The sequence below is a fragment of the Caretta caretta genome, chromosome 10, assembly GCF_965140235.1.
Source record: "Caretta caretta isolate rCarCar2 chromosome 10, rCarCar1.hap1, whole genome shotgun sequence".
Lineage (NCBI taxonomy): Eukaryota > Metazoa > Chordata > Testudines > Cheloniidae > Caretta > Caretta caretta.
Genome location: NC_134215.1, coordinates 81,407,541 through 81,432,940, shown reverse-complemented (window position 1 = coordinate 81,432,940; position 25,400 = coordinate 81,407,541). Strand labels below are relative to the sequence as shown.

General features: G+C 45.3%; 1 protein-coding gene across 2 annotated transcripts in view; it reads left to right on the top strand.

Annotated features, from left to right (window-relative positions):
* ITGA11 (integrin subunit alpha 11) overlaps positions 1-25,400 on the top strand; it is a 167,419-nt gene that overhangs the window by 119,330 nt on the left and 22,689 nt on the right. For both annotated transcript variants that reach the window (XM_075133254.1, XM_048867418.2), the window contains 5 exons: positions 1,892-2,034; positions 5,367-5,477; positions 7,456-7,541; positions 12,446-12,653; positions 22,153-22,251. In XM_075133254.1, the coding sequence (XP_074989355.1) occupies positions 1,892-2,034; positions 5,367-5,477; positions 7,456-7,541; positions 12,446-12,653; positions 22,153-22,251 (647 nt within the window). The remainder of the gene's footprint in view (positions 1-1,891; positions 2,035-5,366; positions 5,478-7,455; positions 7,542-12,445; positions 12,654-22,152; positions 22,252-25,400) is intronic.

Here is a 25,400-nt window from a genome sequence, read left to right as displayed (position 1 = left end):
ACTCACCCTGAATTTTAGAGCTTGCAGAAGAGGGTGTCCCAGAAATGTGTTAGAAGGGAGAGGAGATGCAGAGGGCTATCTCTCAGAAGTACAGTGCTGCTGAGGGACAAAGGAAACAAGAGAAGAAAGAAGCTGAATTCTGAATGTGTTAGACTTTGGATCGTCAGTCTCCTTTTAGCATTGCACTAGCAGGGTATTTGGTCCTGGCACAGCACTAACACAGGCCATTTGGGGGTTTGTCGTGGTGTGGGGGAAGGGGGGGGGGGGATGTACAACAATATTTAAGAAGAAAAATGCTCTCTCATTACGTATGTAAGGGATGGCGTGCAAAACAGAAAGGGTACTTTCAGAACCAGTGCGGTGCATTGTGTGGCTAGATAGCAGACAAATGTTTAAACAGCCTGTGTATTATTAATCTGTGTCCTGAAATGACCCTTTTATATGGTGGATTGTTGAAACAGGAATGTAAATACATCTAGAATGTCTGTTAAAAAGCCTAAAGTGGCTCCAGAATCCCAAATCCCTGACTCCCAGGTTCTCAGGTATTGCTGTTGTTCCTTTTCCTTGTGCGTTTCCCCTCTGATCTCACCACAGTTATCCATAACTTTTGTAACCTATAGATCAGATTACTGAAGTGTGCACTACAGGGGGCTACTCTTAGACACCTGAGAGCATCAGCTGGTGGAGAGTCCAGCTGCTTGTCTGCTTGATATATTCATCACATGGACCATATTAGACATGTAGTCTGGTTTCCAGTGCTATTCATGGGATTAATTTTGATTTGTTAAGCCCTTCGTACCCTAGCCTGGGTCTAGGCTGCCTTAGAAACTACCTCTCTTTCTGACCATTGAGCTCGTCTTCTGCTAACAGCCCCTTGATTTTAATTCTGGGAGACCACTGGCTCAGTGGACTGTTCATGACTCACCACTCTGGAATTTACTTCCTCTGCTAGCCAGCCTAACAAAGCCTACACCTAGATGTCCATCTCATCTTCTGATCCTTGGCTGGATTGGCATGATTGATGGGGCTGCCTTTGTGCTTTGCTTCCTCCCCTACCAAGGTGTTCATTGTAAAGATGTTGTGGTGATTCGGATGTACAAGAGCTGAGCTCCAAGGCTTGTAGATGGTGCATGTTACAGCGTTAGGCAGAAACATACATAAACAAATCATTTTGGGCACCAGCTGGCTGACACAATGGACAGGGTTCCATATGTGCAGATACAGTACGATGTGAGGGCTGTCTGTTTATATCTTACAACAGTGGTTCTCAACCAGGGGGCCGGGAGCAGGGTTCAGGGAGGCCACCAAGCAGGGCCAGCATTAGACTCACTGGGGTCAAGGGTAGAAAGCCAAAGCCCCACGGCCTGGGGCTGAAGCCCAGGGCCCTGAGCCCTGCCACTCGGAGCTGAAGCCGAAGCCTGGGCAATGAGGCTCCAGCAGAGCCCCTGTGGTGTAGGGCCCCAGCAGGCAATTGCCCTGCTTGCTACCCCTTGATGTCAGCCCTCGCTTTTAGATGCAGAAAACCAGTTGTTGTGGCACAGGTGGGCTGTGGAGTTTTTATAGCACGTTGTGGGGGCCTCAGAAAGAAAAAGATTGAGAACTGCTGCCTTACATGACCTGCGATTCGGCCAGCTTCTTAAAAGGGCAAATTGGCAACAACCAAAAGTTGCCTTCAGTCCTCTGAATTAGCATCTTGTTTTTAAAAGGGGGGATTTGATAAGCTCTGCTGATGTCATTTTGACTCCATGCATTGATAATTCATAGATGTTCATTTTATTCTGGTAGGAGAATGTTGATTTGTGCTCTAGGAAAGGATGGGGCAGAGCGGAGGCTTTGCCACATAAAAACATAACAGTAGAAAGAAATCAGAATCAAACATTTCCCTTTTCAGGATTAAAATACAATGCCACCATTGACGAACGAAGGTACACGCCACGGGCTCATCTGGATGAAAATAGCGACCGGCACACTCATAGGCTGGTCACATTGTCTGCAGGACAAGAACACTGTGACAAGCTAAATTTTCACGTCTTGGTAAGTATCTTCATGCAAAACAGAATCACATCAGGAAGCAGGCATATAAACCAAGCGGAAGTGCCTCGAGTACATCACATGGCTGGAAACCAAGCTAAACTTTATCTCCAAGTCCGGATTTATTATTGTTGGGTTTGATGTGGTTAAGGATGAAATCCGCTTGAGTGAGCTGCTGAAGTTTTATAGCTGCTCAGTCTGCCATGTGAACCAGTAAGGGACCTGAACTCCTCCCAATCCCTAGTTATTTTTTCCTAAAAGCCTTTTATCATTTCAGTGCTGTAATCTATGGAATTCATACCGATCACGTTTGAGGACCAGTCCCAATGGTTCTGAACTCAGTACAAACACACCCGGTGACTTTGATTCAGGACCAAATGTTTTCATTTTGCTTCCCAGACTTTTTCACTTTGTGCACTTCTCCTACCAGTAGGCTCCTCTTGCTCTTGGGTTAGAAGCCAATTAAAGTTTCTGCATAGCAGAGCCCAGCCAAGAAAGAAATATGATAAAACTGACTAAACTAAATGATGGGAAATTACTCACAAGTGGAGATAGATCTTAACAAAAGCCTGGATCCATATACCCTCAGATTTTGGGGAAATTTGGATTGTGATCTGGAGCTGAAATTCACAGTTAGCCATGCCAAATCCCCAGACTCAAACTTCTGTGAAATTTGGGGAAGTTTGCTTCTGAAGTTTGAATCTGAGTGAGTGATTTGCATTCATTTCTGCTCATAAGTTTCTCTCTGGCATTATTTTCTAGAGCCAGATATCCAAAAGTCACACACACACATATAAACATCTGCACCTTTGTTTCTGGTCCATTAAGTCAAGGGCAGCCAGTATGTCTCTCTATACGCAGTTGATACAGTTTGGGAAATCTGGTGTGGTATAAACAATCACTCTTTGTGATGATCAACTGTTTCAAAGCGGATGTTCTGCACTCCTAAGTACCCCTTTCACTTCTACACACACACACACACACACACTCCCCTCACATTTTATTTGTATAGGTCAGGAGGCATGCATGCAATCTCAGAGCAGTAAGAGGCTGTGTTTGTTGTCTCACCTCTGTAATGTCCTTTAGCTGTGAGATAAAAGAAGACGAATGCAAAGTGTGTTAAACTGTGATACATTTACTTTGTAAAAAATTGTTCCACCATGGTTTGGTTTGTGTTTTCATTGCACCCAACTATTCCTGTGGAAAACATCTTCAAATTTTTAATGATGTATTAGAGAGGCTACAAAAGCAGAAAACCCAGTAATAATGGGGGATTTCAATGATCCTCATATTGACTGGTTATATGTCACCTCAGGAAGGGATGCCTAGATAAAATTTCTAGACACATGAAATGACTGCTTCTTGGAGCAGCGTGTCCTGGAACCCACAAGGGAAGAGGCAATTCTTGATTTAGTCCTAAATGGAACACAGGATCTGGTCTAAGAGTGAATATAGCTGAATCACTTAGTAATAATGACCATAAAGTAATTACATTTAACATCCTTATAGGGGGGAAAATGCCAAAGAAACCCAGCACAGTAGCATTTAACTTCAAAAAGGAGAATTACACAAAAATGAGGAAGCTAATTAAATGGAAATTAAAAGGAACAGTCACAAGGGTGAAATGCCTTCGAACTGCATGGAGACCATTTAAAAACACCATCAGAGGGGCTCAAATTAAATGTATACTCCAAATAAAAAAACAGGAAGGAGGCTGAAAAAGTGCCACCATGGTGAAGAGCAGAGTAAAAGAGACAGTTTGAGACAAAAAGACGTCTTTTAAAAATTGGAAGTCAAATCCTAGTGAGGAAAATAGAAAGGAGCACAAACCCTGGCAAGTCAAGTTTAAAAGTGTAATAAAACAGGCCCAAAAAGAATTTGAAGACCAACTGGCTAAGAACACAAAAACTAATAGCAAATATTTTGTTAAGTAGAATCATAGAATCATAGAATATAAGGGTTGGAAGGGACCCCAGAAGGTCATCTAGTCCAACCCCCTGCTCGAAGCAGGACCAATTCCCAGTTAAATCATCCCAGCCAGGGCTTTGTCAAGCCTGACCTTAAAAACCTCTAAGGAAGGAGATTCTACCACCTCCCTAGGTAATGCATTCCAGTGTTTCACCACCCTCTTAGTGAAAAAGTTTTTCCTAATATCCAATCTAAACCTCCCCCACTGCAGCTTGAGACCATTACTCCTCGTTCTGTCATCTGCTACCATTGAGAACAGTCTAGAGCCATCCTCTTTGGAACCCCCTTTCAGGTAGTTGAAAGCAGCTATCAAATCCCCCCTCATTCTTCTCTTCTGCAGGCTAAACAATCCCAGCTCCCTCAGCCTCTCCTCATAACGCATGTGTTCCAGACCCCTAATCATTTTTGTTGCCCTTCGCTGGACTCTCTCCAATTTATCCACATCCTTCTTGAAGTGTGGGGCCCAAAACTGGACACAGTACTCCAGTACCTCAATGTTGATAAATGCAAAGTAAGGCACATGGGAAAAAATAATCCCAACTATACATACAAAATGATGGGGGTCTAAATTAGATGTTACCACTCAAGAAAGAGACCTTGAAGTCATGGTGGGTAGTTCCCCGAAATCATCAACTCAATGTGTAGTGGCAATCAAAAAAGCTAACAGAATGTTAGGAACTATTAGGAAAGGGATAGATAATAAAACAGAAAATATCATAATGCCACTGTACAGAGCCATGGTATAACTCACAGCTTGAATTCTGCATGCAGTTCTGATCACCCCATCTCAAAAAGATATAATAGAATTGGAAATGGTGCAGACAAGGACAACAAAAATGATTAGGGATATAGAACAACTTCCGTATGAGGAGAGATTTAAAAGACCGGGATTGTTCATTTTAGAAAAGAGATGAGTAAGGGGAATATGATTGAGGCCTATAAAATCATGAATGGGGTGGAGAAAGTGAATGGGAAAGTGTTATTTACCCCTTCACATAATACAAGAACCAGGGGTCACCCAATGAAATTAATAGGCAGCAAGTTTACAACAAACATAAGGAAGGATTTCTTCACACAACACACAGTCAACCTGTGGAACTCATTGCCAGAGGATGTTGTAAGGTTCAAAAAAGAATTAGCCAAGATGGTCAGGGACACAACTGCATACTCAGGGTGTCCCTAAACCTCTGACTGCCAGAAGCCGGAACTGAACAACAAGGGATGGATCACTCAAAATTACTCTGTTCTATTCATTCTCTCTGAAGCATCTGGCACTGGCTACTATCAGAGACAGCAAAGTGGGCTAGATGGACCACTGGTCTGACCCAGTATGGCCGTTCTTATGTTCTTATTTTCTCTGCCTCTAGGACACAGCAGACTATGTGAAGCCTGTGACATTTTCAGTCGAATATAGGCTGGAGAATCCCGACCACGGTCCCATGATGGATGATGGCTGGCCAACTGGATTTAAAGTCTCTGTACGTAATGGTCACTGCACTTGGCAGAAAGTACTCTGCGTGGGATAGCCCCCTGCAGAATCAGTCTGAGCAATAGTCTGCACTAATTATCTATAGCACCTTTCACTCAAGGATCTCAAAGCTCTTTATGGAGGTGGCTAAGGTATATTCTCACCATTTTATAGATGAGGAAACTGAGGTGCAGAGAGGCTGTGTGAGTGGCCTAAGGTCACATAGGTTTTGTCTGTACTTTGAGCCGGCTACTCTTAGTTTTAGCCCGGGGATGTCTCCTCCCGCTGCAAATCACATCCCCAACTCGAAGTGTAGACATGCAGACGGCCAGCCGGTGATAGAGTCATAAGGAGAAACCAGGTCTCCTGACTCTCAACTGCTGGAGCACGCCTGCTCCAGTAAATCTCAGTGATATCCTACCTGCACAATGCATATTTGTTATTCCTTTCTCTGTGAACCATGGCACATATGAGAATCCATGTTATTGGTATCACTTAGAGCCTTATCCTCACTCACATCAGAGCCAGTGGTATTAAAACCTTGTCCCCTGGCTTTGACAGGAGAAGCAAAATTGTCAATGGTTAACCATAAAGGGCTGGATTCCATGGTCCAGCAAGTTCACTTTGTGCCACTTCGGCCTACATGGAGCAAAACAAACCTAAGCACCCAGTGACTGTCACTGGCAGATTCCCCTGGTACAGGGGAGATTAGTGCAAAGCTGGCAGGAACAACTCCATCACCTCCCGTGCCAGAAACTAGCCCCCTGGCATAAGGGGAGGAGAGGGCACAGCCATACAGGGGGTGTCATAGGAACAGTCTCTGCTGTCCCTATTCTCCAGTTTCCCAAGGGATCGTGTAGCAGTGGCATAAGTTAAAACCACCCCCTGGAGCCAGGCAGCTCTGCAGAGAATAGAAAATCAACTCAAAAGTGTGCAATACCAGTACGCTCCCCTGTTGCAGAACCAATCTGATAAAAGCAGCCCTGGGGCTCTTATGTTCAACTATTACCCTGTGGAGATATCATTCTAAATCTTTGGCAGGTAGCTAAGACTTATGGGTCAGGGGGTTTCCCATGCACGTGCCTTCCATTTCACAGAGGGACCCATGGCTGTGTTTGCAAGAGGTGGGGTGCTAACCCCAGATCCTAACCGGAGTGCCTACACTCTGCCTATCCCAGATCCTCCTGTAATTCCAGCTGGGTACAGTATTCTTCACTTCCTGTCCTAAACTGTTGTGTAACATTGCTGCACTCTGCTAAACCACCGACACGTTATACCATGAAGGCTGCTTCTGTGGGAGACAAAGTGACCCCTTGAGTATAGTTTGTAAAGCACTTTATGGTCCCTCACAGCAAAAGATGCTGTAGACATGTTACACTATTATTATAATCTCTAAACATTTTGGGCTAGATCCTCACCTGGTGTAAATTAGCATAGTCCAGTTGACGTCAATGATGGAGCCACACTGATTTCCGCCAACTGAGCATCTGCCACGTAGAGTTTTAAAAATCATAATAGCAATAGCTTAATTAGTGTGAACAAAGGAGGCAGAGAGAGAGAGAGAGAGAGAAAGAGAGAGAAGGTAGCTGATAATGGAGCGTATATTCCAGGTGAGCTTAGACAGAAAGCAGGAAGTCTTTGAAAGTCGGGTGTATGGTTTGTACTGACGTTTGAAATATTTGTGCTCTAGATTGGAATTAAAAAGCAAAACCAAAGCAATCTGAATGATAAACTTGGTGGTTGGCTAACTTATCCCTTAACTCAATACTTTTGCACCTTTACCTTTCCAATGGGCAGATGATCAAGAATCTCTCTTGTATTGTTTATTTTTATTGTATTAATTTTTTTTAATGTTTTAAAGCATTTAGTTTGTGGCTTTGATTGACTAAAAATCGCAACCGTGGGTGCACAGTGCATGAAAACTCTGCTCAGCACATGCTGTGCACGTCAAAACGCCGTTTGGATTTCTCTTGCCATTTCCCCTTAAGGTGCCTTTCTGGAATGGATGCAATGAGGATGAACACTGTGTCCCTGATCTGGTCCTTGATGCTAAAAATGATATTCCAACTGCCACGTGAGTAGATAATCCAGATTAAATTGTCCCGCTAACCAGGAAATCATATCACGAAATGCAGAGGATTGCTGAAATCAGATCACAGGTTTAGCTTTCCTCATTACAGATTTGTATATTTCATTCATTTTCACGCTTTCTGTTTGATTTTACTTGTATTTTACAGCCCCTAGCAAAGTCCAGTAAATTAACTTCCCTTCCTCCCTCCACTCCCCAGCCCTATTGCCTCCCCTACCCCCAGTCTGGCAGTGCACGCCCCACCCAGGAGAACACCTCTTCCCGGGCACACATGTGCAGTGTGTTGGTGATGGACGACACAACTAATGTCTCACACTATGGTGACAAGCCCCAGGGAAACCTGTCCATAAATACACAAAAAATGCTGCTCTCACCCACTTGGCAATTATGGGTTTGATGACTACAGCAGAAACAAGTTTACATTTAGTGTCCTGGGGTCACTTACAAAATCTTCCTAGTAAAGGTTCTCTAGGAGGAGAAAACCTCTCGCTGCTCTCTTTGCAGTTTGATTTTGGGTCCTGTAATATAATAATTAGTGACTGTGATTCCCAGGCATGTTTGGGCCTAAAAGAGTCCTTGTGCTTGGAGTAATTTTAAACATTGATACTGGGAAGATAGAGGTGTAGAGAATATTTGTGTCCATACCTAACGCAGCAACTGTGTTCAGAAACCATGCTCGGTAGTCGCTAGGGGAGTAGTCTACAGCAGCGGTTCTCAAAATGTAGTAACCCGAGGACCCCCATTTTGATTTAAAATTTTTTGCGGACCCCCAAGCCAGCTTCTAATTTTCCCCGGGGGGGCTCAACCCCTGCTCAGCCCCAAGCCCCGCCCCCACTCCACCTCTTCCCCCAAGGCCCCACCCCTGCCCCTCCTGCACCCCTACCCCTCCTCTTCCCTGCCTCTTTCCACCCCCTCCCCCGAGCATGCCCCATCCCCACTCCTCCCCCTCCCTCCCAGCGCCTCCTGCACACCACTGAACAGCTGTTTCGCAGCCTGCAGGAGGCACTGGGAGGAAAGGGGAGGAGTTGATCGGCGGGGCTGGCAGTCCGAGACATGACTCGTGTCCCCTGGAGCCAGACATGACTCACAGAGCCCCTGGAGTACCCTCATTCTGCGGACCCCAGTTTGAGAACCTCTGGTCTACAGCATGTTTTTTGTTAGCATGATTGTCTATAAGTGTCCCAATGCTCCTAGAGAGAATTTTCAAATTGTAACAACACAAGCAAGAAATTTCCTTTGCTTTCCTTTTTGCTGAGGCTACGTGAATTCTCTTCCACCCATGCAGCTTGTGATGTGGGCCGCAATAAAATCAAAGCCAGGCCCATTGTGTCTCAACACATCTTCCGTAACAACTGCAACAAAAAAGGTCTTTCTTCCATTCATTCGTATTTGCTGCAATTTATCAGATATGCGACAGAGCTGTCGGTGCCATTTGTGATGTGGTCATGAAATGCCACCACTACAGGGCTTAGAGAAATACGCAGTGCAATAGTAAACATATGCACTGACTTTCCAGGGATGTGCTTGCCAGATCTGATCACCACACTCATTGAATGTTAAATACCTCAGACCAAATTCTGCACTGATTACACAGGGTGTAAATCAATGCAGGATATTTCCCCTCAAGTTAACCAATATAATGACCTCAAACCTTCCTTCCCCTGAATGAATAAAAACCCTGAATCCAAGCACTCCTGAATCAAGACCTCAATCCTAATTTTGTGACCCTTACCCATTTATCCTTTTTTAGCCCCCAATTTAGCAAGATATTTAAGCACATGCCTAACATTACACATATAAGTCATCCCCTTGAGTTCAATGGAGCTATTCAGATGCTTTAAGTTTTCTGAATAGGGGCCTTAATGTTTCATCTTAAACTGTACATTTGCAGATATTTATTAATACAGTCTACAGCTCCTACAATGGATAGCAAATGAGCAGGGCTCGATGCAATTTTTTATGGTTTGCTGTTGCACATCAAGTTTCCAATCCAACTTCCAGTGAAGTCCGTGGGAGTTTTCCCATATTGGCTTTGATGGATGTTAGATCTGGCCCTAAAAGAGAAACAAATATAGGGATCTACTGAGCAAACCATTGTTAAGTTTCTGTGTGGAATAAACCTATTTGTTGCTGCAATGATGCTGTGGTTGCTTCCCCATTACAGGTAACACATTGGTCCTCTCTGCTACATTTTTCCTTTCCTTTTTTTTAAATATAAAAAAAATTGACACATCCATCAAAAAGTCTACAAAGTCTGCCACAGTCCAAATTCTCCCCCGGCATAACCGTATTGCTCTCAGTGCCCTTCTGCCAGGGCAAAGATTTCAGACAGCAAAACTGAAGTTATACATCATCTTGCCCTCTGGCAATGATACCAGCCCTTTTTTCTCTTACTTTTCAGCATGTAATGTTTTATTTAGGAGATAATAATCATGCCCAAGTGTGATGGAATGCACCCCTGTAGTCATACGCTACACACTATTGTAATAATCTGTACAAAGTATGCTGTGTGCAGAATCATTTAAAAACTCATAAGTTGCTAATCAGTAATGTCCTGGTAAAATGTGTACAGCAGCACTATGTTTGAAGTTACATGTTAAAAGTGCACGTTAGGCCTGTCTTGAACAAAGGAGTGTGTGCTTGCCTTAATTTGCATTTAAGCAGTAAAAAAGTCATCAAGCAGAAAGGGGGAAGAGAGGAAACAAAAGGAAACCTGCATGTGAGCATACACAGTTGAAAAAACCCAGCAGGGTCTCACACAGACTCTTTGTCTCCTGGTTCTCAGCTGGAAATGTTTCTCAAAAGGGGGAAGGAAACTATAAAAAGGAGTGGCAAACACCCCAAAAGACCCCCTTCCTCTTTTCCTTGCCCTCCTCAGTCTTTGTACCTGAGAAGGGAAAAGAAACAGCCATTAGTTTTGAAGAGTTTGGTCCATAATGCTGTTGAAAGCATGGGGTGAGAAACTTTGCTTTAATATAGTTTGTTAAGTTAGGCACTGGAAAGTGTTTTATCTTTATTTTTCTTATAACCATTTCTGATTCTAATGCCTCATTGTTTGTTCTCACTTAAAAACTATCTCTTTATAGTTAATAAACTTCCTTTATTGTTTTGTCTAATCCAGTCTGTTTAAGTTAAAGTGTCTGAGTAACACTCTTTAAGTTAATGAGCAGGTGTATATTATTCCCTTAAAAGAATAATGGACTTAATATATTTGGACTGTCCAGGAGAGGGCTGGGCAGTACAAGACATACATTTTGGGGGGAGGGAATCCAGGACTGGGAGTGTGTTGGGGGCACCCTGCAGAAGTAACCCAGGCTGGTAAAAGCCGGCGTGTACCCGCATGTGGCTGGCAGGCTGCAGTTACACACAGACACTCAGGGTGTGGCTTGCATGCTGGAAGGCTGTTTGTAAGTGCCCCAGATGGGAGCTATTGCAGAAAGGCATTGTAAGGCTCCCAAGGTTGCAGGGCAGGGGTGACAAAGAACCCTCACTCCTCTGGATTGCACCCCAGTATGTCACACCAGGACAGTTAGACAGTGTTATTCAATAGCCACAGCAAAAGAGAGTTCATAGCTACTCTATTTAGAACCATGTGATTCCTTTTCTTCCAGAGTAGCCTGTGGTATGACAGGCGCACTGGGCAAAGATTTACTTGCACTAGCATTCCCAGCCACGAATGAGTATTTCTTTTTCTTCTTACCGTGGTTATAAGGAGAGAGATTGGATTTATGGCAGCACTTCAGACAGTTGTAAAGGATTTATGAAATGGAAGGGCACTGCCCAGTTCACAGAGAGACTAATAAACAGAGCTGGGATGCATTATTTACTGACATTCAGCTCAGCTCTGGCAAGATAAAAAAACCCTCTAAGCTTTGAAGAAAGAATAGCAACTCAATCATGTTTCTATTTCATTAGTGTGCACGTGCATTTCCTATACAGTATTTCTTCTCACCAATGGTCCTCAACAGAAGACACTGTGAAGCCAAGGAGATCTGGAGAAGACCCCCCTTGAAAGCCCACTATTGCTATCCCTTGCTCTGCCACAAGGGGCACTGTGGTAGGAACAAACAAGCTACTTCCCCTCCAGTGGCAGGGGATGTTCCCTGTCCCCACTATACTGGACTCTCCAATTTGGAACTCATTCTTTTCCTCCCTAAGGCATCTGGCATGTAGCAATCTACCGCCCTGTAAAGGAGACTTCATTAATCCTCCAAATGCAGTGATGCACAACTTGTTCATCTACATGAAATATGCTTGCAAGCCTGTCGGCCCTGATTTTCAAACAGGGCCTCTGATTTCTTCCACCTGCAAAATGGTTATGCGTGCAGCAGTACATATAAAAACCCCTATTTTGGTTGAACCGATATGCATTTGTGTACCCAGGTTGGTAGCTGAGTATCAACGTTCATGGCCAAATGCAAGCATGCCTACAGTTTTGCTGACATGCTAACATTTGCACACATTTTTAGGGGCTGGTTTAAAGGCATCTGAAAACTTAGCCCATACTATTCGTGTCTAATGCATTAAGCACATACAGCTGTTGTCCAGAGCGTCTCACATTCATTCTAATAGCTGGACACAAAGACAGCATCTCCAGCGTGCTTATGTACAAACTGATCACTATGTTTATTTAACCAGCTTAAATGCAGTAGAAAAGATAAACCTTCATTTACCTAACTGGAGCAGCTCAGAGCTCAACTTCCTGTGTGTCGATGCAAACTAATCGTGTGAACTGCCTCCTATGTCCGCAGATAAGCTCTTGGGTGTATAAGGAGCCCCTGATTATATAAGATCTTATGTGCTATGTGTTCTCCAAAGCTTTCACAGATGAAGTCCTCTGATCACAGTGCCAACCTGGCCGCTGGTTTAATGCTGTGCTTTTCTTGCAGGGAGTATTGCAGAAGAGTACTGAGAAAGTCACCATCGGATTGCGCCGCCTACACACTATCTTTTGATACCTCCGTTTTTATCATAGAGAGCACGAGGAGGAGGGTGGCTGTAGAAGCTACGCTGGAGAACAAAGGCGAAAATGCATATAGCACCGTCCTCAACATTTCCTTCTCAAGAAATCTGCAGTTTGCTAGCTTGATTCAGAAGGTAAGAACACCTTTAGAGTCTTCTCCGGTTGGCACTTGTGTTGGGAGCAAGTCATTGCCAGTAAAAAAAGAAAAAGAAATGGCCATCAGTGGGCCTGGGCTTGCACCAGTGAAGCTAATGAGGGTTTTGTCATTGACTTTAGTGGAAATTAAATTGGGCCACAGAAAGAGGAGTCATTAGATTGTAAGGGGGAGGTATTTCCAAAGTAGTGTGTGTTATTCAATGCAGTGGCTCAACACTATTACTCTTCTGTTGCATTTCCATAGCCCCTTCCACACTCACTGTACACAGATTAATTTAGTCTAACAACTCCTCTGCTCCAGTGAGGTGGGATTGCCAGACTGGATCAGACCCGAAGTCCATCTTGCCCAGGATCCCATCCCTGACAGTTGCCAACACCAGATACTTCAGTGGAAGATGCAGGAAACTCCAAAAAAGGCAATTTATGGGGAAAGCTGCCCCTTATTATTCTCTCCAGTGAGCATTCTCTTGCGTGTGTCAGCATTGAATTTCATCTGCCCTTTTGCCGTGTCCCCTTAACATTTTTTGAAGCCTACTCTAGTCTTGAGTAACCAGCAAGATTCCACACCATCTGCAGATATTGCCATCTTGCTGTTCACCCGCTTTTCCAGATCATTAAGGAATATCTTACAGTACCCCGGTCCTTGTGCAGAACCTTGGGACACCCGCCCCTCTGCTGCCATGGTGAAAGTGTATCGTTTATTCCTATTTGCTTTCTCCTAGCCATTGTCTAATCCATCACAGAATGTGACTTCTCACCCATGATGACTTAGTTTAATAACCTCTCATGATGGACTTTGTCAAAAGCTTTTTGGAAAGTTCATATAAATCATATTAATTATTTCTCCTTTCTCCACCTTTTTGACATGCTCAGAGATTCTAGGAGATTAGAGGCATGATTTTCCCTTACAGAAGCCATGGTGGTTTGTCCCCATCATGTCACATTCATCTAGTTATTTTTATAATTCATATTACTCATGGTTACAGAGGATTTAATTATTGTTTCAACCAATTATCCCCATTTTGTAGACAAGGAAATTAAACACCGGGAGTGAAATTCCAGCATACACAGAGGGCTCAGCACAAGCCTAATGCAGCACTTTAATCACACTTCATAACAGGCTTTCCATGGGACAAACGTGTACCCTCAAGGACAAACATGGACCTCAGGCTGGCCTCTATTTAGACAGCATGGCCTAATGGATAGGGCACTGGACTGGACTGGGAGTCAGGAGACCTGGGTTCTATTCCTGGCTCTTCAGTTCCCATCTCTGTGCCTCACTTTCCCCATCTGTAAAATGGGATAATGATACTGACCTCCTGTCGGGACGCTGGTTCCAAACCCAGGCCCACTGGATTCTCAGCAAGCAGCCTTGGCCATCATACCTTTCCACTAGGTCAGACTACCAGGGACCTCACAGACATGAGTGGGCCGGCTACCAGTGCTCCACGGCCTGCTTCCTGATTGGCCACATGGTCTTGACCCTGATTGGCTGGTGACCCGATATAAACTTCCTGCTTTCTTTCTGGCCATGTCTGAGCAAAACAAGCCATTGCCTGCTGCTAGCTTCACGGACCCGCCTGACCCTGCCTTGCCGCCCCACCTCCTCCTGACTTGGTGCCTCACCCCACCAGCCAACCCCTTATACCTTCCTCTTGGATTAGATCTCCTGGCTACCAGACCTTTGTGTGGACTCCCACCACTGATATGGTCTGCCCTTCGATCCACCGGACCCCTAGGCATTACACCTCCTTTTTAAAGCACCGGGGGATCTCCTGATGAAGATCTCTAGATAAGATTCTTAGTACTTGATTTCTCCTTGCAGAACTGAAAGCTGTTCTAAAAACTCAGGGGTTTAAATTAACTGGCCTAAATTTCCCTGTTCTCTGTGGCTGAGCCAAGAATAGAATTGAGAGTCCCGGACTCCCAGTTCTGTGCCTTAACCTCACGACCACATTTCCTCTTAATCACTCCCTCAGATTTCCTTCTTCCTTTCCTCACTTTCTAAGAGGAGAAAGGTCAGGAGAAGGAGAGTGAAGAAGTAGTCAGATGATCTTCCAAACCCTCCCAGTGGCTCTGGGATGCTTCGCTGTAGCGAAGAAAGATGGGATTAATCCAAGAGCATTGCATTACTCATCTGCAAGACATTTTCTCCTTCTTAATGTCTTGGCAGTGCAGCTGTCTGGTGCTCCATGCTTCCTGATGTTCAGCCTTTACACACATATCCCAGATCTTGGCCTACACGTCATCCTCAGAGTCGGGTGCACAGTGAACCTGGTATTCTTTCACACAGTTCTCACTCTAACTCCTGAGACATAGCTGGTTAAGTATGCATTATAACAGGGAAAACACTGTGTCTCTTTACTTATCAAGGATAAACATACATGGGAAAAATAGATGCAGATCTTATTTCTGTGGAGATCTCGGGATTGGAATCTAACATGACAATAAAACCAGGAGAGCTGTCAAGGGCCTAAGCGGATATAACCAGATGATCTCAAACTCAGCCCAGAACCAAATCATTTTTGAGAGCTAATGAAGCCCTATAACCTCAGCCGTGCAGAACTCAATGCCATCCACAGCCTCAGAAACAACTCTGACATCATAATCAAAAAGGCTGACAAAGGAGGTGCTGTCGTCATCATGAATAGGTCGGAATATGAACAAGACGCTGCTAGGCAGCTCTCCAACACCACTTTCTACAAGCCATTACCCTCTGATCCCACTGAGGGTTACCAAAAGAAACTACAGCATTTGCTCAAGAAACTCCCTGAAAAAGCACAAGAACAAATCCACACAGACACACGTCTGGAACCCCGACCTGGGATATTCTATCTGCTATCCAAGATTCATAAACCTGGAAATCCTGGACGCCCCATCATCTCAGGCATTGGCACCCTGACAGCAGGATTGTCTGGCTATGTAGACTCCCTCCTCAGGCCCTACGCTACCAGCACTCCCAGCTACCTTCGAGACATCACTGACTTCCTGAGGAAACTACAATCCACTGGTGATCTTCCTGATAACACCATCCTGGCCACTATGGATGTAGAAGCCCTCTACACCAACATTCCACACAAAGATGGACTACAAGCCGTCAAGAACACTATCCCCGATAATGTCACGGCAAACCTGGTGGCTGAACTTTGTGACTTTGTCCTCACCCATAACTATTCCACATTTGGGGACAATGTATACCTTCAGATCAGCGGCTCTGCTATGGGTACCCACATGGCCCCACAGTATGCCAACATTTTTATGGCTGACTTAGAAGAACCCTTCCTCAGCTCTCGTCCCCTAATGCCCCTACTCGCACTACATTGATGACATCTTCATCATCTGGACCCATGGAAAAGAAGCCCTTGAGGAATTCCACCATGATTTCAACAATTTCCATCCCACCATCAACCTCAGCCTGGTTCAGTCCACACAAGAGATCTACTTCCTGGACACTACAGTGCTACTAAACGATGGTCACATAAACACCACCCTATCCCGGAAACCTACTGACCGCTATTCCTACCTACATGCCTCCAGCTTTCACCCTGACCACACCACACAATCCATCGTCTACAGCCAAGCTCTACGATACAACCGCATTTGCTCCAACCCCTCAGACAGAGACAAACACCTACAAGATCTCTAGCAAGCATTCTTACAACTACAATACCCACCTGCTGAAGTGAAGAAACAGATTGACAGAGCCAGAAGAGTACCCAAAAGTTACCTACTACAGGACAGGCCCAACATAGAAAATAACAGAACACCACTAGCCATCACCTTCAGCCCCCAACTAAAACCTCTCCAACGCATCATCAAGGATCTACAACCTATCTTGAAGGATGTTCCAACACTCTCACAGATCTTGGGAGACAGGCCAGTCCTTGCTTACAGACAGCCCCCCAACCTGAAGCAAATACTCACCAGCAACCACACACCACACAACAGAACCACTAACCCAGGAACCTATCCTTGCAACAAAGCCCATTGCCAACTGTGTCCACATATCTATTCAGGGGACACCATCATAGGGCCTAATAACATCAGCCACACTATCAGAGGCTCGTTCACCTGCACATCCACCAATGTGATATATGCCATCATGTGCCAGCAATGCCCCTCTGCCATGTACATTGGTCAAACTAGACAGTCTCTACGTAAAAGAATCAATGGACACAAATCAGACGTCAAGAATTATAACATTCAAAAACCAGTTGGAGAACACTTCAATCTCGTTGGTCACTCGATGACAGACCTAAAAGTTGCAATTCTTCAACAAAAAAACTTCAGAAACAGACTCCAACGAGAGACTGCTTTATTGGAATTAATTTGCAATCTGGATACAATTAATTTAGGCTTGAATAAAGACTGGGAGTGGATGGGTCATTACACAAATTAAAACTATTTCTCCATGTTTATTTCCCCTCTCCCCCCCCCCCCGCTGTTCTCAGACATTCTTGTCAACTGCTGGAAATGGCCCACCTTGATTATCACTACAAAAGGTTCCCCCCCACACACACTCCTGCTGGTAATAGCTCACCTTACCTCATCACTCTGGTTACAGTGTGTATGGTAACACCCATTGTTTTATGTTCTCTGTGTATATAAATCTCCTCACTGTATTTTCCACTGAATGCATCCGATGAAGTGAGCTGTAGCTCACGAAAGCTTATGCTCAAATAAATTGGTTAGTCTGTAAGGTGCCACAAGTCCTCCTTTTCTTTTTGCAGATACAGACTAAGATGGCTGCTACTCTGAAACCTTAGATTTTAGTGAAAACTTTTCCATTTTCACTGGTTATGACTGAGACCAGCAGCAAAAGAAATGGCTATATATGTTGATAAGAAGAAGTTCCACGATTACATCAAAGAAGATGAAAATGTAATGTGGGATATAAACCTCCATGCACCAGGGCAGAACCACTTACTAACTGCCTGGGATCAGGAAGAAGCTGCTCCTACTCTGTTCTATTCCATGATAGTGCGTCACAGGGAATCCTGCACTTTTCCCTGAAGCCTCTGGTACTGGCCTAGGGTGTGGGATAAAACGGACCCCATGTCAGATCCAGCCTAGCGATTCTATGTCTGTAATAAGTTTGTCAATGCTTTTAGCTTTTAAGCTTCTAAGGATGTTAAATCTTTCATTGTTAGAATACAAAACGATTTTTTTATTTGTAAGTGTCTGAGCGCACTCAGATGCTGAGGAATTTGGTTCCGCCTTTGCTTTTGCACGCCTACCACTTTAAAAAATATATTCTCCCAAGCTGAGCATGCTGGTGGCCAAGTTTCAGTCAGTGATGAATTTTTACTGCTGAGTTATAGCTCCCCTGAAAATATGGGCTTACAATGGAAACAGAGCCATGACTTACAGCTGGGCCAGTCGATGCCACTCTAATACTGCTTTGCAAACGCTATGCTGACTGGAAGCTTGAAGGCAGCGCATGTGTTTCGAGTATTTGGGACATACAGGGCTCTGTTGAAAACCAGCTTTGCTCAACGAAACAGTCAGAGTCTGGGAATGACACACACAAAAAAAGACCTCTGATTTATAAACTTCATAACCACATCACCCACTTTGTCATCCTGCATGCGTGTGTGTTGAGAGAGAAGCAGCTTTTCCACTCGCATCTTCAGGCCTCCTCTTGATGAATGGAAGATCTTGGCCTTTTATTACAGAACTCTAGCCACTCGAGTTGCATCTCTAGCCACTGCAGCTGCTGCTGACATAGGTTCAGAAGTGAACTCCACGGGGCTTGTGTTTTCTGGGGCACGTTCTCCTCCCCTGAGAGCCCTAAGCAGGATGTCCTGTCACTCCCAGCGCCTCCCACTGATCTGTTATATCTTCCTAATACAGATGGTCTTTGAGCAGTCAGGGCCTGAGCCCCCCTTGGTGCATGCTTGTCCCACGGACTGAGGCCAGCGAGGGCTGTGCACATGTGGAAAGGCAGGACTTGGCCTGACGGCTGTCAGGGTCCATTGTGACAATACTCAACGCAGCCTCCTGACAGGAAGATGAGAGAAATGGGTGTCAAGCTCCCGCCCCTCCCCCCCCAACAGAAAGGAGACCCACCTGAACTCCAGGCCACTTTTGGCAGGTGGACCCATCCGTTTTCAGTAGCACTGTTGAGAACCCCAGCTCCAGGGAACCCCACAGCCGGCTCTTCGGCACGGTCCAACCCTGCACTCCTCCTTGCTGTTTTTAGCGAGCTGGCTAGATTAAAGCTAGCATGGGTATGTCTACATGGGCTGCAGATGACAGGCCCAGTCACCGTGCAGACGTAGCTTCAGGGCATGTCTGCCCTTCGAGCTGGGGCCGCAGTTCCCAGCTGGAGGTGACGTGCGCGCATTAGCTGGGATCGAGCGAGCGCGCTACATGGAGAGTTGCAGCAGCACGAGTGGCAGGATCCAAGAGGGGCTAGCTGCCCTGGATGTGCCTAGCGTCTCAGGCAGGAACGTGCTTCGGGCGGCCAGCCTCTCCCACCCTTTGCGCCCCTGCAGCTACACTTTGCACTGATCAAAGCTAGCGCACGTGTGTCTCCCCAAGCTGGGAATGCCACCCTCCCCTCAGTCAGCCTCAGCTCTTCACTGCCCTCTCACCCAACCCCTCTTCCTTTTCTAGGCCCCTGGTCCTGGAAAGGCTTCTGTTCCCTTTGAGCCCTCTCTCTGCAGAGGGAACTCCACAGAGTGATGGAACTGAGCCCCAGATCTCCTCCCAACGTTCTGCTTTGGGTGAGGGTGGCAGTTCATTTACATCTTTGGGGATGCATTTCTTGTACGTGTTTCAAACATCTAACTACCCTCCGCTTCCTGGTCCCTCCAAAGGCCCAGACTGGAGAAAGGAGGGACTCACTCCTTACCACGGCCATAGGTTTACCTTTCCTACTTGGTTTCTTTAACAAGCCCTTTTGATCCAACTTCACAGCCACCATAAACACGCACACACAGGCATGCGCCAGGATACGTGACAGATAACCCAGATATTTCCCCATTCATCACCCTCCATCTATCTAATGGTCTTCTCGCACTCATCCTCACGCTCCCCAAGCCCCGCCCTTTGGCTCCCTTCTTACTCCCCTTTTCGACTGATTTTGCTTACATGAAAGGCCTGTATCTTTTTATCACTGGTTCTCAAACAGCTTAGCATGCCCTGCTCTTCCCCCACCTCTCCAGTCACTATCACCTCTAAGAAACCTGAGCCAAGCGATCATTCAGCTGTCATTTCAGCATTGTGTCTAGGCACTGGAGAGCTTTGAGCCATCATTCTGGCTGGGAGCATAGTAACAGTCTCAGAGTGGATGACACCATGTGTAAGCCCTCCAGTGTGTGCTCCGAGCAATTCCTGAGAGAGACCTCCATATCCTGCTTCATGGGAAATCTGCTGATCTTGCTGCGAATTCATTCATCCACTAAATGACTTCATAACCATTCCGGGTATCAAATAGCTCCCATTTGGTGGTTTAAAAGTTGTGCCAATGGAAAATTACGGGACATGTTGCCCACAAAATCAGAAAAATGTAAGGGTCCGCTGTGTGTTTTCTGATACATTACTCCAAATTAACCAAGGAAAACTGTTATATGAGGTAACAGAGTAAGCGCAATGCAGCAGCGCTCAGAGAAAACATTGTTCCCAGTTACGAAAGCTCAGCTCCACTAATGTGCTCCTTGCTACTGTTCATGACAAAGACAAATCAACTAGAGTAATAAGTAGCTCCTTGAGTTTCCAGCCGAACTCCGGGATTGTACTCGATGCTGTACAAACACACAGTAAAAGCCAGTCTTTGCCCCAGGGAGCTGAGAGGCCAAATAGACAAAGGATGGGAGAGAGTGTAAGCAGTGCCACTTGACAGATAGGGAACGGGAACCAAGGCAATGCTCCAGGTCACACAGGGAATTTGTGGCAGAACCAGGCACTGGACTCAGAGCTCCGGAGTCCCAATCCAGTGCCTTAGCTAAAATGACATCTTTCCTCCCTATACTGCAGCATCACTGTTACAAGCTCTATTATTTGGAGCATTACTGTAGGTCATGTTTTTGAAGGAGCATTCCCTTGCTGACAGTATCATTAAATATAGCAAGTTTATTTTATTTGTTGTATTATCTTATTATTCCATTGTCTGATTCATTATTGGGACAGAGATCATGCAATCTCCTGGACAAGCCATATTGAACTAAGTTAAAGTGTCTTCAGAGGTCATGGCTTTAAAATGCAAATGTTGGGCTGGTATGTAGCATCTTTTAAGGAGGAGACAGGACTTAGGTAAACACTGGGAAGTGTCATGTGCTTCCAAGGACTCTTGAAAACAATGGAGCAGACAGTCTGAACTTTTAGCTGAGCAAGGGTCCCAGGAAATACTTGGGATGAGGGCAATACAAATGTCTCACTTCAGGGCCATCCTTTGGAAGCTGCACCTTGAAGAGAATCCCATTGTGTGGCTCATTACCTAGTCACAGTCTCTTCAAAGACCCAAGCTGGCTAAAGGAGGGACTCAGTCACTCATGGGGGAGCTAGTTCCAAGCAAAAGCTGTTCTGAACTGGTGACCACAGGAAACGCTCCTGGGTAGGTGTTGGAGGCCTAATCACCAGCCAGAGCCCTGGTTGGAGTTAGGAGCTGATCTCCAGGAAGCTTTTTAGCATGCAGGTAGGTTCTTGTATTGTTTTTAATGTGTTTTCTCTGTAATGGTTTTACCTTAACACTAAAAGGGCTTGCTTAGAAAGAGCTGTGTGATAACGTCTAACTGGGCCATTGCACTGTCTACTGCCTCTGAAGAGAGAAGAGAAGCAGGCCTGCTTAGGCAGGCTGCCTTCTGCTGGGAATGCCACAGTATAGTCAGGGGACTGCACAGCCTGGAAATACCCTGGTCGGGTGGGACCCTTGTCTCCACTCAAGAGAGTTGACCACAGAAGGGGAATACAGGTGCAATTGCCCTGACTTGTGATGATTATTTACTATTTGTATTAAGATAGCACCTAGCTGCCCCAGTCAGGGAGCAGGACCTCCCTGTGGCAGGGGCTATACAAACAGAACACAAAGATGCCCCAAAAGAGTGTACATTCTAAGTCGGTCAATTATCACTAACGTGGTCACCATATAATAAAGTAAGTTGGGCTATTTCTTGTTATTTCTCTAGCACATTTGATCATAGAAAATCTATTCTTATTTGTGATTATTGGTCCTAGAATAATCAGTTTTATTTGGTCTTTTTCACTCATTTCTGTATCTAAAATCCCAGAGTAGGATTTAAAGCAAGAAATTTGAAATTGGCTTTTAGAGCAGCCTGCTCTGTGAATGTGATAATAGTTTAACACAACTGCACTGGAAGAATGTCTGGCCTTCAACAACTGTGGTTTCCCTGTTTTTAGAGCCTCAGTTCGGATGTCTTCCAGTCCGGGTACACAGCCGCAAGGAGCGTGTTGGCTACGAGAAATGTGCTGTGGGTATCTCTGGTGTTTCTGGTAACCAGTTGTATTCCATTTCAGGATGATACAGACGTCAATATTGAATGCATGAATGAAGAAAAGCGCCCCAACAAGAAGGTGTGCAATGTTAGCTACCCCTTCTTCCGAGCCAAAGCAAAGGTAAAGATAGTTTCTGTTATTCGACCTGGCAAGTCCAAATGAAATATCCTGCCCAGGGGGCACTCCGACCCCTCCTCTTTGGCCGCAGAAAGGCTGCTGGCAGCAGAACCCGGGTGGTGCCACAAAGTGGGCAGGGGGCATGGCAGCATTTGGGAATGATGAGCAAAATTATTCAAAGACTAGTATTTGCTTTCTTTTCTATTTCAGAATGCCGCCAGTGTTAGGGGACAATAGGTCAGCTGAGAGGTTTCAGCAGCATAAAAGTTGCATTGAATCCTAGCAGATCTTCAGGCAGCCAAATTAAAACCAGTCACATGGAGACAAAGAATTTGACTTTAATCCTTTGGCACAGTTTAATGTTGGCTTTCCGATCTGCAGCTGGTAACTTCTCACCAGAGTTCCTGCCTTACAAAATGAGTCACCTTTAACTGGTTAGGTAGAGCAACCTAAATTCTTCTCTCTTTCATTTCAACCGGACCCTCTGCCCCCCATTCATCATACTGGAGATGTTCACATGAATTTGTGCAAAAACAAAGAAGAGAGAGAGACAGAATGAAGGAAACCTCACTAGTAATAGTTTGGTGAAGAGCGTGTCGTGGTTAAGGGTGTTTTCACTGGGAGCAATTTCAGATAAACTCTTCGGTATCATTCTTTTTAACCCTATCAATTCATTTTAGTTCTAGATCAGCTAATATTTTAGAAACACGGATCAAACATTTTAATGAGCGTTAACATATTTAGTTAAAAGCCAGTTCATTATATATGGGCTCAAAGACACACCCCACTTGTTGTTATTCAAATAACACTAGCACTAAAAGGGTCCAACTGAGATCAGAGCTAAGCTCTGCACATACCTGCAATGAGGGAATCCTTGCACTGAAGATCTTACAGTCAAAGTTGACAAGACACAGGGTGGGAGAAAGGAGGTATTGTTATCCCTATATGACAAATGAGGACAGGAGTGGCAGAAGGTCCCTAAAAGTGGGGGAGGCCAGGTGCCTCCCTCCATTGCCCCTGTACCACCCCTTCTCCCAGAGCCCCCACCCTCCTGCTGTTCATTCCCTTGAGACCCTGCCCCCACCCTGCCCCTTCCCCCGAGGCCCTGTTCTCGCGTTGCCTCTCCCCCCACTAAGCCCCTCCCCCCACTCGCTCCTCTCCGCCCCTTCCCCCCGTCGCTTGCCTTTACCAATGGTAAAAAGTGTGCAGGGGGGCATGGCCCCCTGGCTCTCCCTGTTCTGGCACCCTGGATGGGGAACTGAGGCACAGAGAGATTAAGTAATTTACCCAAGGTCACATAGCAAGCCTGCAGCAGATTCAGGAAGTAAACCCAGATCTCCAGTCCTGTGATTTTACCACAAGTTCCATTCTGACAGCTGAGTATCCCTGGACTTGGAGGTTTTCAAAAGCCAAAATGAAATCCCGATTTAAATGTTGCAATTCTCAGAATGAGCTGAAGGAAGATTGTGGATATGATTTTGCATCTGCAGCCAAATTTCACATATCCAGTGTTTGTGGCACATTTTACCAATATGAATATTTTTCTCTTCTGCTAAATAAGGAACAAACTGCTAAGTTATCTTACAAAATAGAACGAATGATCTGGATGATGGGATGACACTAAGCTGGGAGGAGTGGTAGATGCGCTGGAGGGTAGGGAGAGGGTCCAGAATGACCTAGACAAATTGGAGGATTGGGCTAAAAGAAATCTGATGAGGTTCAACAAGGACAAGTGCAGAGTCCAGCACTTAGGACAGAAGAATCCCATGCACCGCTACAGGCTGGGGGACGACTGGCTAAGCAGCAGTTCTGCAGAAAAGGACCTGGGGATTACAGTGGATGAGAAGCTGGATATGAGTCAACAGTGTGCCCTTGTTGCCAAGAAGGCTAATGGCATATTGGGCTGCATTAGTAGGACCCCTGCCAGCATATCGAGGGAAGTGATTATTCCCCTCTGTTCCACACTGGTGAGGCCACATCTGGAGTCTTGTGTCCAGTTTTGGGCCCCCCACTACAGAAGGGATATAGACAAATTGGAGAGCGTCCAGCGGAGGGCAATGAAAATTATTAGGGGGCTGGGGCACATGACTTATGAGGAGAGGCCGAGGGAACTGGGCTTATTTAGTCTGCAGAAGAGAAAAGTGAGGGGGGATTTGACAGCAGCCTTCAACTACCTGAAGGGCGGTTCCAAAAGGGATGGAGCTCAGCTGTTCTCAGTGGTAGCAGATGACAGAACAAGGAGCAATCGTCTCAAGTTGCAGGGGGGGAGGTCTAGGTCGGATATTAGGAAACACCATTTCACTAGGAGGGTGGTGAAGCACTGGAATGGGTTACCTAGGGAGGTGGTGGAATCTCCATCCTTAGAGGTTTTTAAGGCCCGGCTTGACAAAGCCCTGGCTGGGATGATTTAGTTGGGGATCGGTCCTGCTTTGAGCGGGGATCAGACTAGATGACCTCCTGAGGTCTCTTCCAACCCTAATCTTCTATGATTCTATGAATTAGCATATATATCAACTCCCTGTATGTTATGTTAGAGGGAAAATGGGGTGACAGTCTGACGTGTTGGAATATAAAGAAGCAGGTCATGATAGAAGCTTTCCCAGACTCAAAACAATATATTAGTCTGAAACCTTTGCCTGTCAGAAGCTCAAAAATGATGGATGTGCTTCATTCACCTCTCTAGAATTTAAACCTTGCAATAAAGCCATCTTGTGTGCTCGTGGCCATAAAATAAAATGGAGCAGCCCGATTCCTCATGACCTACAGGGGCTAAGAATGCATCTGCGTGGCATCAGGTAGTTCTGGTCCTGCGAAAACAAAGACAAGCTGGAAATGGAAATTTGGCCCTGGGAGCGGGAGTAGACTTCTAATATTATAATCAGCTGTGCACCGATCCCAGACAGTTTGAGGTCTTTGCCATGTTTTTTTCAGATCTGCCATTAATGACATTTTATTGTTGTTGGAACATCTCTTTGGCACTTATTGTCCCCCGTCGGTGGAAACAATGCCTCAGATGTGAGTTAACTGTATGGCACAGTGAGCCTGATAGGCCTTTAACAAAAAGGATTTTTTGTTCTCTATTCTAAATAATAGTAATAATTTTAAACACACACACACACACACAAACCACAAAGTCAGTAGCTGTTTTCTCT